Genomic DNA, 18340 nt, shown 5'->3' on the forward strand with positions numbered 1-18340 from the left:
CCCCCGGCTCGAGGCCGCCGAGCCGCGCGTGCCCAGCCCGGCGGGCCCGGCGCGACGCAGGGGCGGGCGCAGCGCAGGCGCCGGGGGGCGCCGGCGTTGGCGGCCATGGAGCGGAAAGGTGAGCGCGGCGCGGCCTCCATCGGCCCCCGCTGGGCCCCCGCCGCCCCTCACGCCTCTCTCTTCTTCTCTCTCTCTCTCCCTTAGTGCTGGCTCTGCAGGCCCGAAAGAAGCGGACCAAAGCCAAGAAGGACAAGGCCCAGAGGAAGTAAGTGCGGCCCCGACTCTCTTCAGGTGGTATCTCCCGCCGGCACCGCCGCCTCTTTGTTTCCCTCGGCTGTCCCCTCGGGGAAGGGGCTGCCGAGCCCGGCGGCCGAAGCGTGCGAGACCCTCGGGCTGGGCCGGTGTTTAACGGGAGCTCAGTTGAGGGCACGTTTCTCGTGCTCGTGGCCCGGAGCGGCGGTTTTGCCGCCCAGCTCTCCGCCGGCGGCCCCTCGCCGTCCCCTGTCGCGGTTCTTTTGGCTGGACGGGGGAACGGCAGATTCTGTGTTCCCTGCTTCTCCCCGAAACCCAGAGATGGAGCTGTAGTCGTGCTTATGGATGGAGCTCTGTGTCGGGCTCTGTCCTTGCAGGTTCCTTTCCTCAGTCGCAGGCTGTACCCCGGGGAGAGTTTGTCAGCGTCCCCTCTCTGCAGCCCCTCGAGCGCTTCAGTAACTGCTGGCTTGGGAACCAGCTTCTCTTTACTCTTTTTCCTCCTCTTGCCCCCTGAGATTTTCTTTTATTTTTTTTTTTATCTCGCCGAAAGAATGCCATAATGCGTTGTTTACTTCTTTCTGTAACTTTGATGCTCTCGTGTGGCTTCTCTCCTACCACAGGAATGTCACAAGTCTTTATGTGTGGTGAGCTTTTGGATGCAGATATAAAAATTAAAAGAACTCGAGTAAATACTAAACAATGGCTTCCACCAGACTGCATTAAGTACTGTGTTCAGTGCTGCTCGTGGGTTCCTTTCTAGTGAAAGGTGATGTAAATACTAGAGCTGGTTCTGTGTGCTCCATAACATGCTGCTTATTCCTGTACATCTCTGGTGTCTCAGGAGGTTTTTTACTCGCTGGTACCTAGGAACCAAAGGTTTTCAATAAGTAAGGCTTTGAGGGTGGGACTTGGAGGTTTTTTCCTTTAGGCCTAGAGTGATGCTTTCTTAGTCACTTCCTAAGAAAAATCATGTGGATTTTCATTTTTTTTTCTCGTTGTCTCCAGCTGAGATTCAGTTGTTTTGAGATAGGGCTTTTGAGGAGCGAGGAGCACTAACTAAAGTATTTGGGAGATGCGTGTTATGGTTCCATGCTGTTCTGTACATGTTCCAGGTATTTCTTGAAGGTAGCATTAGGACAATTTTTGAAACTCTCCTCTTTTTCTAATTTCTGTGCGAATAATCCATTGTTTAATTCTATACATGTTACTTTTTTTTTCTTCTCTAGCTGCAGACAAACAATACTGACTCTGCCAATAGAGTCCACAGTGCAGCTGGAAAGACTGATTTCTGTGTAAATTCTGAGGTTGCTGAATGGTAACTTTCAGTGCTGGCATGTTGGTGGTGGTTTGGTTTTTTTTCTTTTTTTTAATCCTTTTTAACCACATATCCAGGACAGGTTATCTGTACTGCTGGCTAGCTCTTGATTTTGCCACTAACCTTGATTTGAGTGCAGAGCTGTACTCTTTGTAAAATGTTGTGTTTATATTCTTAAACTACATGCTTCGACTCTGTTTTCTGGTACCATGGGTTTATTAGGTCATGCCTCAGAAATTAAAGAAGCTTGCATATACTTTATGTTGTACAACTAAAAGAACCCAGTGTCAGCCTCTAACTTTAGATACAGTTCCACAATATTTATGCTATTTAATACAAAGCTGCTTGAGTTAAATCTTCTAAAATAAGCTTAGCTGGGTTGTTGCAAGACTTTCCACAAAATCTAAACTTGGAACTGTGTGGAATGTGCCTTTAACATCTGATGTTCTATGGTAGTTTAGATTGCGCATGTAACTTTTCCTGTAATATATTGTATTCTGTACTTGTGCAGTAAAAAACATGAAACAACTGATTTTAAAAGGTTGAGTTTAGTAAGTACTATGAATTATTATGAGTAAGTATAAAAATGCAGAGAATGTTCTGAAGGGATTTAAAACAATTCAAAATATCTTTTATTTTAGAAAATAACTGCACCTACTTTAAGTTTACCTATCAACTGAACAAAAAAATCCACTTGGAAAGGTTAAAGTAATCAAAATGAGTTGTGTTTCATACAAAACTGGAAAGTTACTTCTTTTTTTCATCATGCAGTAGTTACATCGTTCAGACAAGACAAGCCTAAACTGGTTATTTACAGAAACACCTTCTAAATACTAATTATGGTTCTGTGTATAAGCTTTTTTTATGGGAAGGTCAACCACGTTCTTAATTTTCTGCACATTCAGGATGTTCCTATTTCTTTCCATCTCTCCTGGCTTAAAAGTTGCATTTGATATCCATGAAGGAGAGAATGCATTTATCACAACACACTTCTGTAGAAAGACAACAGGTAGAGTTTCTTGGAATTATGAAGGTGAGGTACCTATGTTTTCCCATGCCAGTAAAACTACTCCAAACCTTTGGTGATACGGAAGACTCATTAAATCAGCTGTCTCAAATGTTTGCTCAGGAAGTTTCTACTTGCCAAGCCTGCTTGTTAGTTCTATCGCTGCCACTGTAGAGCTGGAAGAATATCATGGCTGTGTGCTTTTGTTCAGATCCCATATCTGTGAAAACCGAGGAGAAAGACGGGGAGGGTGACAGCTGAATGCCTTGGAGGGACAAAATGCAAGCTTAGATACAAGGAGATCCTGAGTTCTAATATTGATGTCACTGGGTTGCTTTGTAGCCTTGAGTGAAGCATTGATTTCAGTTTCTTAATTTCACCATTTTCCATCAGAAGGACAAGGAATTAGAATGAAAATTCCTTTAGTCTGAACTATTTTTAGAAAATGAGAAGCTTTTTCCTTAATGTTAAGAATATGTCAGGAAATATGCATGTCAAAGCTTTAGTTGCTAACAAAACACGGGGAGCTTGGTACGTAGGTTATTGCGCTTCGTGTTGCTGCCCAAAGGTGGCTCTTTGAAAGTTATCTGGGGAAGAATGTGGTGTAATAATTTTATAATTTCTTGAGGTGTGAACATCTTGGGTGCTGACAGTCAGTTGATTCCCAAAGACACTCAAAAAAGCCTTTCAAAAAGGAGCCCGTAGGCTTACAAGCTTTTGTTCATACAAAAGCATTAGTAAGTTTAACTACAAACTCTTCAGATAGCAGTATCTGGTGAGGTACATTCAGGTAGTTATTTTTGCTGAAGTGTCAAAAATGCAGAAGTCTTTTGCAGTTCTTTGAAGTAGTTACTATGTCTCTGGAGTTCAACACTGGGAGACAGATGTGTTAGATGTAGTATTTGCCCTGGTCCTGAGGAAGGTGGGAGAGATGCACAGTGCTTTCCTGGGAACACTTCTCGGACTAGTTTGCCTTGTGTGACTTCTGTGGAATTGCAAACATAATTCTCTGTGTAGTCTTGCTTCCACCCCATCTTCCCAAGTGCCTGCAATATTCATTATGTTCAAGAAACTGGTTTACAGTTACCTGAAATTTTCTGGCAAGACTCTTTACATGGAGTGAAACCTCATTTCTTTCTTCTTCCTCTCTTGTATTGCTGTGAAGAGAGACAAAGTTGGTAGTTTCTCTATGCAGTCTGGGGAGCAGAAATTCTTAGTAAGACCTGATACTTTCAGGTTGTTATTGTATGTCTTGCTTGTATCACTTTACTTCTGTCTTTGAGGAGCCTTGGAGTTCTGACAATCACCTTGGTTTCTTTCTCAACTTGTTCAAAGCTTTGCCTGGGATCAGGATCTTGGATTATGTTTTCCTCACTTGTCTTTCATAATTAAGACCAGGGATATGTCTTTCATAAGTATTTTGAACATAAGTTTAAGGTAGAGTAAGAATGCGTTGTCCTCTGAATTTTTTCATTCAAATGCAGAAGTGATTATCAGACTGTGACAGGACACAGCTGAAGATCTGCGGGTTTCCGTGGAAATACCTTGGTTTGTAATAGCTGGAATAGCAGACAGTTCTACAGCTTGTTCAGTGCTCGTGTGGGGGAGTGGGTATGGGGAGCAAGAAACTTGATTGCCTGTTATTTGTGTATTAATACTGTTACCATGTGGAAGCCATTACTTATCTTCAAACTGAGATCCTGAAGATCCACTAATCAAAAGTATGTCTTGGTGCCTCTGAGTACTGTTCTTTAAAAGCTAAATGTTCAACCATCTCCAGTCTTCTTTTAAGTTCTTGAAAGTGGTAGTCCTGTAGCTCTGGGGTGAGTGCTCTACAGCAGCAAGTATTGTGGATCTGCCCTACTGTGAGAGCATACCAGTTCTTTATTCAGAAAAATAGGGATGCAGGAGTGAATGAGTTGCAATAATCACAAAATAATGTGGATTATAGACTCAAAAGGCCCCTATAATCTATGATTTATTATTCTCTCAAATCCCCTCAAAATAGTTGAAATTTCTTGAGCAGAAAGATAACTGCATATAAGCAGAAAAATACTTCTATCATTTTGGACCTGAATTCGTACTGAGAGTTCATGTGTAATTGGTTACCATATTTATTGAACATGAGGTTTGCCAGGAGATCTGCATGTAAGCATTTTGGAGGCTGGCATCAGAAGCAGTCATTCTCACTAGATGTGCCTTAACATGATGTTGAAATTACAGACACACTAAGGAATAGGAATAAGATGCAGCTTGCAAGCATACTTCCTTAAAGAGGCATTGTCTCGATGCACAGATGTGAAAATGGGAGGGAGCTTTTAAGTCTTGGCTTTTTACCATGCCATATGGAGTTTTTTCTTTTTCTCAAATGAAAACAAGGAATTTTTAACAACACTGAAGGTGAGATCTTGCTGTAGTGGGTGTAGAGCCCTGGAAATAATTGGCTGGATGGTTAAGGTGGAAGACAACACTTTGTTCAGCAAGTCCTACGGTGTGTTAACCTTTATCTGTGGCACCTACAGGGTGAGCTGGAGTCATCATTCATGTTACATTCACTGAATTGAATTCTTCTTGGGGGTATTCATGTGTGTAATTTGAGCTCACAAATAAGGGATGACAATGTTTATGAAGACTGTGTTGCAGGTGACTTAAAAATCATTTAGGAAAGCATTTCTCTTCAGTTTCCTACAAATGGGTGTCATCTTTGCCAATATCAAGGGAGAGGCAAACTGAAATAAAAAGGTGTAAAAGAGTATCTTTTTTGTTAGTACATATATAAGGATGATGAGTGTGACAAAAGTGATTTGGGCTAAATGTATGTTGCCTTCCTTGTTTGAGGGTGGAAGGAATCTGCTTTTGTATCTACTTAAAGCAAATAACTTTTACCATCCCTGCTGTGCATTGCAGAGGTGAACAGAGTTATTGGGTGATATCTTCAATGAACGTGGATCAAAATCTTGTCTACAGTGGAAAATTTTGCATGTTGTTAGTACCTTTTCTAATATGAAGAGGTTTGGCAATGCTAAACTGTTAAAGGGATGTTCAGATTTCAGTAAGCTTTTAAGGTGAAAATACTTTAGATATACAACCGAATGAACACATTTCTTCTTTAAACCTCTTGGCTTGAAACTGCAGGACCAGCTTCAGAGTGTCTTTCACTAATAAAGTCCTGCTGTCATGTTGCTGACTTGTTTCCCCTATCACTTACATAAACCAGCAGGATAAACAGGCACAGGAAATGGCTGGTAATTCTTCTGCATTGTTGGAGGATGATGTTAAGTGCCTGCTGCTGTGAAAAATACTCAGTTCAACTTTTTAAAGAAAATTTGACTCCTTCTGCTTGTTTTGTTACTTTTAAGCATAAAAGATAAGTTTTTCTTGTAACTCTGGATGGGGAAGTTTGGGATTACTTTAGAAAATTCATTTTTACTTTGAACGCCCTTTCTCTTCTGCATGTTTGTGCTGGCATTTCTCTATCACAGGGTTGGTCTGTTGACAATTACCATGATCCTTGTCTTCATTCGAGCTTTGAATGCAGTGGGCTATTGAATAGGCAAATAAAACCGGCTGGTTCAGGAAGATGAAACAAAGTATCTGACTGAAAATCTAATTTCATGAGAGGGAAGAATGAGACAGACATCAAGAGAAGGGGATGAATCTATTTATGCTTACTCCCTAACATGACTGAATTTGCAGGAAGATCAGCTGAGAGCAAGCCCCAGCCTTGCTGCACGGCCCTTCACCTGCAATGCAGTGCTGGGCAGCTGCGGCTGGGTGCTGGAGGCAAATCCCTCTTCTCCCTCACTCTTACACAAAGCTTTGCTGTGTTCGAGAAGAACCAGCCCCTCTGCCTGCTGCTGATGTCCCCCTGCTCCCCAGATAGTGTGGTGTCTGATTTTTGATGGCTTTTTTGAAAACTATTGGGCTGACTTCGGGAATTTATTTATCAATGGGAGGCCGTGCTTCATGCAGGTAGGTTACCCTCTTTAATTTTGTCTCGTGAATTTATGCTGTTCTTCAGGCATTGCTGAGAGAATAAGGACTTTCGGGAGGGTCTCTAGATGTGGATTCATACAAATTCCGTAGAAGATCTAGCATTTTGCCTTAGCATTGCTGTTCCACATTGTTTTTCTTAAGTAGAATACTGCTATATAGCTGCAGAGGGACCCTGCATATCCAGTTTATTCTGATGTTTAATTAGCACATTAAGAGAGCAAAAGGAAAAAGGTGATCAGGGTGTTTTTGGGTAGACCAGAGGTGGCTATAAAAATAAGTACCCTAGAACACTTGATTTTTAATGTGTAAATAATCATTTAGTATAGAGTTCTTATATACTTTATCTGCATTTTGCAGTACTGCCAACAGCTGTTTCAGCTGTCATCTTTAAATACTGGGTATAGTATGGATTTTTCTGCTGTCTTTAACAGCCTTTTGTGCTTTTTAGAGTAGTGTCTTTGTGAGCAAAGCAGACAGATGAGGCTTGTGCTTTTGTGTATCAGTTTTTCTTAGGTAGTAATACATATTCTGCACTGATTGATTCTCTCTTAATCTTCAGCTGACATGGTCATTTTGAGGGAAGAATATGGTGGGATGTAATAACATCAAACGAATTTTCACAGGAAGGTGAAGGAAAGAGATGTGTTTTGGAGATGATTTCATAAAGGAAATAGCACTGTAGAAATGTATATGACCTGAATACAGCTCTCACCTTAGTTGGTATAATAGATTATAATGTAAAAGTGAAATGCTTTTGGATCCCCATGACAGACTCAGATGCAGACTACTGGGTGTGTCGTGCGAGACTGTCAGCATGATCCATCAGCCCTTTAGGAGGGACACAGAAAGCTTCCAAGAGAATGAATGGGTTTTAATGCTTCCAGTAACTTCTCCCTCGATGCATGAAATTACTATTATTGAAAACCATTGGGACTGCAAAATGGCGTGATGTTTCTGTCAGTAGTTCTTAAGGTGAATTTTCTTTTGAGTCCTTTCCAATCCCCTACATCTTGTGCAGTTAAAGTAAAAATCTTGAAACAGCGTTGGAGAGAATTACTCTTACGCTATGTGTGTGGCTCCTGGGCTTAAATTCTTTCCATCCAATTCTGTGTTCTTGTTCTCTTTACCCTGTCTGTAGGATTTGTTGTCTATGAGCATCTAGTTTCCCCTTCGACCATTCTGTCCATGGCCCTTTCTTGCCATTGCTGCCTGCAATTATAAATGTTTGCATTTTATGGAAGGATCTTGAATATTAAACTTCGTAGACATTTAACCGTTCCCTGTAATGCTTTGTAAAATAAATAAATTACCTGATTTAGTGTTATTTCATGAGCTGTTTCGCTGTGATCAGTGTGATGCCATAAAGGAGTTGAGACACAGGAGACAGTGTATGTTTTAACTTGGGGAACTCGAACACAGCGTGAATGTGTGAGAGCATTGAGGTGGCCTTTGCAGACATGGTCTTCACAAGCAGGAACTCAGAGTAGCACATTGGGTGAAAAGTTAAACACCTAACATTACTGGTTTTATTTATGAATGTGGGAGTGAAAAATTCCATTGCCTCAGTGCCTGATTTCAATCCCTCTGCAATAACAAACTCTCAGCAGTTTGCTGAACATCTTCTGTGTACTCCCCTCTCTGTAGTTCAGACAACTGTAATAAACTTTAGACCTCTGGTGAAGAGAAGAATTAGAAATGCAGCTTACCATATGAGAACAGGAGAAATAAAGGTCAGTTAGGGGCTTTAGAGTTCTAAAGTGTTAGAAGCAGAAGAATTGCTAAACGTTCATTTGACCTTGAACGTGAAAGAGATGAAGGGCACAAGTTCTAAAACACTGGTTTACTTTTTTTCCAAAGGAGTGAGAATTGATTGATGTTAGTCTGTAAATGTTGATGAATGTTATTTTAAATTTTCAGGTTTTACATGCGGTAACAAAATATAAATTTGCTTTAGAAAAGTCCTCATCAAATGAAAGGCTGGGAAGGGGTTCAAAGAGGCTAACGTTTTGGTGGATCATTAAGCTTTTAACTCGCTATCTGGTCTGGTCTTTTCTTTGTTCTTCTATGAAAGTGAATCTAGGACATTAAGTTGTATTTCTCACTAGTATAGGAAAAATTATTTCTCTCTACTTTTATACTAGCTTAGGAGTAAAAGCATTTAAATGTGAATAGTTTTTCTGAAGGCTGAATATTGCATCTCCTCCATTATCAACAATCCCTCGTGTGACACGAGAGGTACAGGCTTCAAGAGAACATGTGTGAGACACGCAGTGTATTCTCTTTCAGACCTGACACTCAGCACCGGGGCCCCGCTGCTCATTCAGAGAGTGATGTCCCAGAGCAAGAGGAAGAAATCCTGGGATCAGATGATGATGAGCAAGAGGATCCAAATGACTACTGTAAAGGTGAGAATTTGCCTGTTTAAGATGCAGGATTTGCAATTTAATTCCCTTCATTTCTCACTTACTATAGAGAATGAAAATAGACTCCATCATACTTTAAGGGTGTTTTGAGACTGCATGATTTTTCAAGCCAACATGAAATGGAGAAGCTCTTCTCCAAGTTTCCTTCTGTTATCAGTCAAGATTTGAGTTGAGAGCTGTTTTTAATGCATGAGTTTAAAGCTGTAAACTTTTCCTCTGTGCCAGAGGGCTTTCATTATTGATAAAAGCAAGTAGGCATTTAATTCCTTTTTTTATTTTCATTGTAAAAAGGACACTTTCAAATCCTTTTCAAATTCTTCAGTTTTCTTTTGAAGATCAAATCATCATGTTGGTCCATTCTTCAGAAAACTTCGCGTCTGCAAATAGTCTTCCACTGTTTCTCTGAGCAGAAACTAAATACAGAGAAAATGGAAATGCCAAATCACAATTTCCTTTCTTGTTTTCTGCTAGTTCCATTGTATGTCTGGCTTCTCATGTTTTTGCTTCTATTGTGGAATCCTCCTGCATAGTCAGTAGCTTGAGAGATATGAGGGGAACAGGGAGGAGACTTCCCTGTTTTCAGTGGTGATGTCAAGTGGCAAAGTGCCTTTCAGTCAGGAAGGCAATTGCAAGGAAAACTCCGGGATCTTGGCTGCAGTACCCTTTCATATAATGGGGTCAGAGCATGCAAAAGCAATATTGATACTTAGCTGAAAGATTCTGTTACTGACCATTACAACCTGTATTTTCCAAAGATGATCAGCCTAGCAGACTTCAGATGCTTGCACTGAGGAAATATTATTTTGTGATGCTGTAGAGATTACCTAATTGAAAAGATGGACATGTCATTCTAGTTCAATTATATTAAAACTTTCGAGTCAACTAGAGGGCTGTTCACAGTTTCTTCTCCAACATACTGTGTATTTGTACTAGCAAGATCCAATTAGAGAAACACTTGCATTTGTTTATATGATTAAAAATTTAAACACATCAAATAAGTCTGCCTTAAGTTTTGATGCTTGTTCCACACACCTGTTCTTTGGTTCTTCCTGCTATTTTTCTAGGTGGTTATCACCTTGTGAAAATAGGAGATCTCTTTAATGGACGATACCACGTGATTCGGAAGCTTGGATGGGGCCACTTCTCCACTGTGTGGCTGGCTTGGGACATCCAGTAAGTCTTTCTGTTCTAGCTAGTGTTTCTGGTGGGAATTTACAAATGTGATCAGAAAACATCTTTTTACTTTTAGATAAAAACACAAAACATAGCTGTCTGCATCCTAAACAGAAGTTTCTTTTGATATTGTGGATGCAAATGTGTGGGAGGGAGTTAACAGGACAAACCACGTATGTGAGAAGAGTACTCTTGTGTTCAGCAGTTTCTGACCTATTATTACATTTTAGGAGAAATTATTAACATGAATGTTTTATAAAAAAAGAGTCAAAGACAGTCTTTGAGTGTTTAAACCTTATTTTTCCATTATGCATAAAATAAGCTCTCTTTCATGCAAAAGAATTGGGATAATCCCGGAGAACAAGTTCTTTGTATGAGCATTAACTGTTTCCAATTTACTTGCCATGTGTGAATAGAGGGAGGAGATTTGTGGCAATGAAGGTGGTGAAGAGTGCAGAGCACTACACAGAAACAGCACTAGATGAAATCAAGTTGCTAAAATCGGTGAGTGCCTGAATTGTGTTTAATTTTTTATTTTTTTTTTCCATTTTGAGGAGTTTAAATTTGTCATGTGCTTGATATATAACTTTATATAACTATATATAACTTTTGTGTAGAAACCTAGCAGTAGTGCAGTAGATCTGACTTCACAGTAATCTCTTTCTCTGCAGGTCCGCAACAGTGATCCAAATGATCCAAGTAAAGAGAAAGTTGTTCAGTTATTAGATGACTTCAAGATCTCAGGAGTCAATGGCTCTCGTATCCTTTTGTGGAATAACAGCGAAGAACTGGGAGTTGCTTGGGCAGCTGTCCTGTTTGGGCTGGGGAGCAATGCCCAGGCATCCCTTTCCCTGCCCAAGGAAACCTGCTGTAGAACGGTCTGCTTCAAAACTGCCTGCTAAGCTCAGGTTCAGAGTGATCTTTCAGCCTGATGCAATGTGTGTCAGCCGCACTGCTTGGTCCTGCTTTTAACGTGCCGATGCCAATCAGTGAATCTGGACTGAATGGCTGTATAAGAGGTACCTTTGGGGTAGGAGAACTTATCTATCCCAACCCCTCCATTTTGCAAGCAGCCTGTTTAAGCCTACTTAAATAACCTGTTATTTAAGTAAAGCGATACAAAACAGTAAGATCAGTAGCTGAAAATAGCAAACACATGCCATCTATAACTTGATAATAAGCTTGTTTTCTAGTTATGGAAGCATCTTACTTTGTACTTTATCAACATTGTTAGCATGTTTAAAGTGTATTGCTTTGAAAATACCCTGTAATTCTGTGAACAGCCTTTTAATAGGCAGTTACTTGTAGCAAGTCCTAATAGATCCTTAACGTTTGAAAGTCGGACTTCTAGGCATGTTTTCACTTTGCAATAGCTTAAATTTTATTTCAATGAGAATTACTAAGTGCTTGAGATAATTGAGCTGTAGATTATAAATATTCTAACACTTCAGAAAACAGTAGGCTCATAATGTATTTCCTCTATTAACCTTCTTCTCAGTAAATGTTGACCTGATCTTGTATTTCTTCTTGTGAAATGTGTACTTTCTGCCAGTGTATACAAAAAGCAGCCTAATAAAGTCTTAGGAATTTGGATTCTAAAGCAAGGGCACTGTACTGAATATGTCACTGGAGTGACTGTAGCTGTTGAGATCTTATAGCCAAAAAGCAGATAATGTAAATATTGTTGAAGTCCAGGCTTTGTCAAAAGTTTGTTTTGCTGGTAAAGAGGCAAGGGAGGGTGAAGAAAGTAACCTAATTATTCCGAAGATGACTTATTATCTTTTCAGATAATGCTGCTACAGAGAGATCTGGCATCGAGTTTTGCCTGGGGTGAAAGCCTAGGCTGTTCCAAACCGTACATTGTTGGCTTGAAGCCCTCTCACTACTAGCAGGAAATACTAATGCATGCTTGCTTGTGTAACTGGCTTGCACTCAAAGCAGGAGATTGCTACTGCTGCAGTAGGACCATTGTGCTAACCAACTCCATCCCTCTGTATTGTGTGTTTTAGATAATGGTACTATTGTGTAGGATAGGATGATGCTGTTGAGGAAGGCAATTTTTCTAAGCTATGTCAGAAGGATGAAGGTTCTTTAATATATAAGAAAATATAACTGATGTGGATTTCTTTTGATCCTCTGTCCTGGGAATTCAGGGCTCCTTGGGTCAGGATGTCCATTTTTTCCCTTGATTGAGTTCCAGATATCTGTATGGTGTTTGAAGTTCTAGGACATCATCTTCTGAAGTGGATCATAAAGTCAAATTATCAGGGGCTTCCACTCCCCTGTGTCAAAAAAATCATCAAACAGGTAAGTTCCAGTTCTAACTGCACTGTTCCCCTTGACCCGGTTAAAACTCTTTCACTAATCTTTCTCATTGACAAGAAAACAAAAGTTAAAAATCAGTGGTATCTCTCTCGTGCAGCAAAATATTCTTGGGTTGATATTTCCTTTCTCTACTGCAAACTCCTGCTGCAGATAGTTAATTTTCTGCCAGTTAAACCGTGATGGGAGGCCAGCTGTGCTTTTACCTCTTCTTACCCCAGTCATTCCTCATAAGTGAAGTATTTTTTTAAAGTGTCACAGTAAGCACAGTGCTTAATGATAGGAAGAGCAAGAGAAACCAGTTTTCCCCACTAAATGATTGCCTAAGAAGAAACATCTTTCTACATGTGAGGTGGAGGGGAGGAGGAAAGTGTGATTTTATTGTAGAGTATTAAGATTACATTTTCAACTTTGATAAGTTATGAGGGTAAATAGAGCATTTTCAAATCATAGCTAAAATCTCTATGCAAATCTCTATTTTGTGACACTGCGTAATATCCACTGATCACATTAGCTCTAATCTGGAGCATTCTCAAACACAGAAGCCCTTCAGGTTCATTGGGCATCCTAGGCTATTTTGCATTTTTACTTCACTCTCAATTTGCTCATTATTTGCTTTGTCTAATGGTTGATTTCCTTCTTTCTTATCTGCAGGTTCTTCAGGGTTTGGATTACTTGCATACAAAATGTCGAATCATTCATACAGATATTAAACCTGAGAACATTCTTCTCTGTGTTAACGACCAGTATATTCGCAGGCTGGCTGCAGAAGCAACAGAGTGGCAGAGATCTGGGGCTCCCCCACCATCTGGCTCTGCAGGTGAATTTTTTTTTTTTTTTCACCCCTCCCCTGAAAATTGGTGCTATCTCTCCCACATACCCCCAAATCATCACTAGTCTCACTAAGGAAAACTTCCTGAGTACAGTGGAACAATTATGCAGGCAGCCTCTGAAAACCCAACTGTAAACGGTGAAGTTAGTCATAAGTTGTAACTCAAAGATGACTGGGAAGGCAGTTTGTGTAAGAAAAATGGAGAGATGATAAATGCACTCTGGCACCTGCTTTTAATACAGCTAATCTGGCACTCCTAAAGTGGTAGGATAGTCAGTCTTACGTAGCACAATCAGGATGCACTCAATATAGAACTGGGATGAAAATGTGGCAACATATTTCTCACATTTTCTTCAGAAGTTTATTATCTTCCATTGCATGAAGCTGTACCAGTGTGTACTTTTCAAGAACTACTGCAGTGTGTATTGGAAGGCTCTGTCAGTCATAATCTTACAAGACCAACATTGAGCTGAGCCCATCGTAGCATATCTTAGCTTAAGGAAGCTTCCTTAAGTTTAGTATTTTAATGCTTTGATTTGCATTTTCATTTAGGTAAGATGCATAATACATGCAGTAAATGAAGCTACATGACAGGAAGTTTGTTTCTGATATCAGTCAAGCAAGTCTTCTATCTGGAATTTTAATTATGCATTTACACATTTAATACTTTTCTCTTTTTTTTTTATCGTTGTATTTTTGTAGAGAAATGAGCCCTTAAAATAACATTTGCTGATATCATTAAAATGTTATTACCAAACCACATAGGAAAAATCCTACCTTAAGATCAGGATTCAGTTATAGTTTTTGAATATAGACATACTAATTTATTGATCTTTCTTTTCCTTTCAGTGAGCACTGCACCACAGCCAAAACCAGTAAGTGTAATAGCTTTCATCTGTAAGTACCCATCTTCTGATAGCATCTACTGCATTGTTTCATAATCCAGTCAGTGTTAAGGGAAAGCAACCTCATATCAGAAGAAAAAGTGTGATTTGTGTTTGGCATAGGCATCAGGTTCAATGCTGTCTTGGAGATGTAAATAGTATTAGCTCATATATCACCAGAACGAGTCCTTGTGGTGATCTCAAGGTCTGTTGTGAAAGCAATTTTTCTATAGAGTCTGAGATCCCTCACTTGGAGAATAATGTAGGTTTCTCAGGTCAGGGCAAAAATGCACTGATAAAAGCCATAGACGACTGGTTTGAAAGCTATAATAGCTGCTTTTTATCTGAGAGAAGAGCTATCTCCAACATTTTCATTGCAGACTGCTTCCTCAGCTCTAAAATAAATTAAAACTTGGCACATTTTAGATTTGTTGAAATATGAAATGCTAAGTCAAATTTCTCTGCTTGCCTCTGTGTAGGCTGACAAAATGTCAAAGAACAAGAAAAAGAAGTTGAAAAAGAAGCAGAAACGGCAGGCTGAGTTGTTAGAGAAGCGAATGCAAGAGATAGAGGAAATGGAGAAGGAAGCAAGCCCTGGGCAGACACAGCCTGAGGAGGAGGAAGAAGCTCAGACCCCTCTGGAAATGCTCATAAAAGTTAGTCCACCAGAGGAAGGTGTCGGCAAAAAGACAGGTATGGACCTGAAGTATTGCTGACATGGAGTGGGCAGTGTTGTCCATTCACTTATGTGGGTATGAGGAGAGAGTACCTTTAGTAGAGTTGGCTGTTGTCATTTCCCCTTTTTGCATTGCATTCTGCCCTTCTAAAGAGACTGGGAAATGTCCTGTTGCAAACTGAATTAATGCATGATTGTGTGAGAACTCCCTACTTCTGTGGGCTCCTTGAATAGCTTCCAGCTATTTGTTCAGACATATTTTGCGATATTCTCATTTTCCACTCTTCCAGCACAAGTCCTTGTACAAGAGCCATCTAATCTAATGGAAGGCAACGTGGAAAAATGTGTAACAGAAATAAACTGCAACGGAGTGATACAAATGACGGACTTCACAGACTCTGGGAATCAAGGGTCTGTGCGACTTGAGGATGACCTTCATAATGCCAATGACTGTGGCAATCACCCTCATACACAGAAGACTGAGAACTTCCATAGCTGTAATTACAGTCAGCATAACGCTGACTCAGAGAACAGGCCTCAAGAAGCAATGTCGGACTCGTTTGTGCCCTTAGTTTCAGAGGATTCCATGGCGTGTCAGCCCACATCCAATGACAAGCAGTCATTCAATGTGCAGGAGATTAACAATTTTCAGGAAAGCATCCGGACAGAGACCCCTTCAGAAGATGAGAATGAGAATAATAGCCCGTCAGACAACAAAGGTATAAGGGGAACCTTGTAAGACAGGGCTCCTTCCTCCTTGATGTGGGAGAGTTCTGTTACAACACTTCATCAGAGTATTAATAGAAATGTGCATTTTGTAGGCTGAAGTGATCAGAACCACCTGTTTGAGATTTTTCCTGCCAGGAGTAATTAACCTGACAGTTATACTTCAAGATGTTCACTGCTTGTAGCTCCTGGTTGTAGTTGCACCTTAGTTTTTGACTTTTCAATGCATAAGTGTTCCTACTTTTAACAAGTACTTATACACTTGGTTTTCAGTGTAAGACCATTTTCTCCTTTGAATAAGGTGTTGCTTATTCAAGTGTGATTTTCACTAATAATTAGAAACACAAGTTTACAAATTGTCACTGGCTGCTAAATTAGGGGATAAGTATTGTTCAATGTATTCTGATAGTATACAGCAGTTTAAACACATTGCATGTGTGTGTGTTAAAATATGAATGGATAAAACTGTCTACTTTTGCATCTTTGTGTCAATGTCAGGTAAAGTATATCTACTTGGAGAAGGAGGGCAAAACTAACATTTGTACTTTTTAAAAAAAAGGTATTCTAGCATTTTCTTGCCAGAGTACCACTGGGGAGTTACATGGATGAAAAGTAGCAAGAGATGTTTATATTTTGAAACTTGAACTGCAGTTAGGTGGATGCCTCTGCTAGATTACTAGGCGTCTTTTGCTTCTTACGGCCCTTTTCCAAATTGCTGGATGTAATTTAGTGACTTAACATTTTTGCTCTCCACTGTGTCATTCAGTTTCCCCAATATATACTTCAGCTCTTGTAATTGTGTTGCAGCAGTGAGTGATGGGTATATCAAAAAGATAGTATAATATGGGGACTTTCCTTCTTCAGAGACTTAGGGATTGTGAGGCTTGTTCTGTTTCTGGCAATGCCCTTATTTCAGCGTTTTTTTTAAATATAGACAGACTTCTTAAGGCTGTGCAAAGAGTGCTGGGAAAGTCACTCTTGTATATGCTTACTTGTCCTTCTGTCCTTCTGCTTTGTGACACCAGTCAGTTCTTAATGGTGGTACTTCTGTTGCTGATAGTGGAGACTGCTGATTTTTATACCTAAGCATCAGGGAGGGAAAAGTTCTGATCTGTAAGAAAAACCCTTCCTGGCTAGGGAGAGGGTGATAGGATTTGGGTGACAGATGGTGACACTGTCTGTGTAGCTTTAATCAGCTGTTGTACACATTGCCTCTAGGAAAATCAACTGCTGGGAATTTCCTTCTTAATCCTCTTGAGCCCAAGAATGCAGATAAGCTCAAAGTGAAGATAGCTGACCTAGGAAATGCCTGCTGGGTGGTAAGTGTACACTATTTTCACATTGACTGTTTAAACCTGCAAATTCATTCACAGTATGCCCAGATGGAAAATAATCTGTAAAAAAGGTTTTTAGACCTGGCTGTGAAAGTAGTGAGTTTGAAACTGTGACAGGGAAAAACAGAAGGGGAAGCAGGGACACTAAGAAAGAAATGGTCCTCTAAACATAAGCTTTTGGTTCATGCTTTGGGTGCCTCACTGGCATTAGATTTACTTCTAATGGCCCTGTGAATCATGTCGCATACAGTGCTTAGAAATCTGAGTATGTGATATTTCTGAAGGAGTTTGTAGCTGTCTTGGAGACTGTGAAAGTTGCAAACAATTGCTCTGATGTGCTAGTTCTGTAGTTTGTCAGACCATTTCAGTGGATTTGGGAGCTGTGTGAAAGATACTTGTGCAATAAAACTAAAAAGTTTTCTTTGATGGTTGTGCTGTGCTGCTTTCAAATGTTTGACATTTCAAATAGAAAAAATGTCTCTTTTACTTGGCTTCTAAAATGGCAAAATACTTCAGATCTTGTGGGACAGATGAGTCTCAACTCAGAATTGCACATCAGGCTTGCAGTGTCTGGCAAGGTGATCTCTTACATTGGTGTTGCTTATCTGATTTAAGGTAGCTGGATCATGGCCTCTCTGTCATGACTGGGTAGGAGAAGGGTGCATTTTCTGAAAGTCTTCCCTTATTCTGTTTTTGTGGCTTGCTTTCCTCTAAATTGCTGGACTGTTTCACTTGAGGAGTGTCTCATGTAGAGCATTTAAACAGCACTTGTAGGAATATAAGGAAATAGTTAATGAGGATGTTAAATGCGGATGAAATGTAATGGTAATGAGCTTTGATCTACTGTGGCCTTCCAGGTTGTTGATTCTCCTCTTTTAAACAGTCTTTAACTTTTTAGTAAAACATTTCTTTTATTTAGCACAAGCACTTCACTGAAGATATCCAGACAAGACAGTACCGGTCCTTGGAGGTGTTGATAGGGTCCGGGTACAACACCCCTGCTGACATCTGGAGCACAGCATGCATGGTGAGTGGTGTCAGCTGGGGGATTTTACACTCTTTCTACAGAGCATTCTGGGGAACTCGTTTGTGCTGTGTGCTCTGAGCTGCTGCGTGACTGGCCAGGCCTGGCAAAAAACCCTTACAAGTGTTCAGTCAACTTCCAGACTTGCTGAATACCGTGTTTCCATAGCAGAGTTGTTTTATTTTTTTTTTCCCCCATGTGTGGCTTTCCTTTTGAAAATTTAGTTGTACAGCATCAGCGGATTCCAAATGTGATTGTACTTTGCCCATTGTGATTTTTTGAAAAACAAGACAACCATGCAATTCTGAAGACGATATCTTTTTATATTAAAAAAGCCTTCCTGCTGTATCTAGCACTGTTTCACAGATGCCCTCAGT

General features: G+C 40.2%; 2 protein-coding genes across 4 annotated transcripts in view; one reads left to right on the forward strand and one right to left on the reverse strand.

Annotated features, from left to right (window-relative positions):
• SRPK1 (SRSF protein kinase 1) overlaps positions 1-18340 on the forward strand; it is a 23248-nt gene continuing 4908 nt past the window's right edge. Inside the window, exons 1-13 of one of the 3 annotated variants that reach the window (XM_064635908.1) lie at positions 1-118; positions 205-265; positions 8856-8974; positions 10057-10165; positions 10582-10669; positions 10837-10924; positions 12366-12472; positions 13142-13307; positions 14169-14194; positions 14683-14896; positions 15170-15598; positions 16824-16924; positions 17859-17966. In XM_064635908.1, the coding sequence (XP_064491978.1) occupies positions 106-118; positions 205-265; positions 8856-8974; positions 10057-10165; positions 10582-10669; positions 10837-10924; positions 12366-12472; positions 13142-13307; positions 14169-14194; positions 14683-14896; positions 15170-15598; positions 16824-16924; positions 17859-17966 (1629 nt within the window). In that variant the 5' untranslated portion in view covers positions 1-105. Of the gene's footprint in view, positions 119-204; positions 266-582; positions 630-6378; positions 6546-8855; positions 8975-10056; positions 10166-10581; positions 10670-10836; positions 10925-12365; positions 12473-13141; positions 13308-14168; positions 14195-14682; positions 14897-15169; positions 15599-16823; positions 16925-17858; positions 17967-18340 lie in introns of those variants that run through there. The other 2 variants (XM_064635910.1, XM_064635909.1) reach the window with 2 other exon arrangements.
• LHFPL5 (LHFPL tetraspan subfamily member 5) overlaps positions 13125-18340 on the reverse strand; it is a 14898-nt gene continuing 9682 nt past the window's right edge. The window contains exon 4 of the mRNA XM_064635926.1: positions 13125-18241. The gene's annotated coding sequence lies outside the window, so the exon portion shown is untranslated. The remainder of the gene's footprint in view (positions 18242-18340) is intronic.

Source organism: Pseudopipra pipra, chromosome 25 (genome assembly GCF_036250125.1).
Source record: "Pseudopipra pipra isolate bDixPip1 chromosome 25, bDixPip1.hap1, whole genome shotgun sequence".
NCBI classification, from domain to species: Eukaryota; Metazoa; Chordata; class Aves; order Passeriformes; family Pipridae; genus Pseudopipra; species Pseudopipra pipra.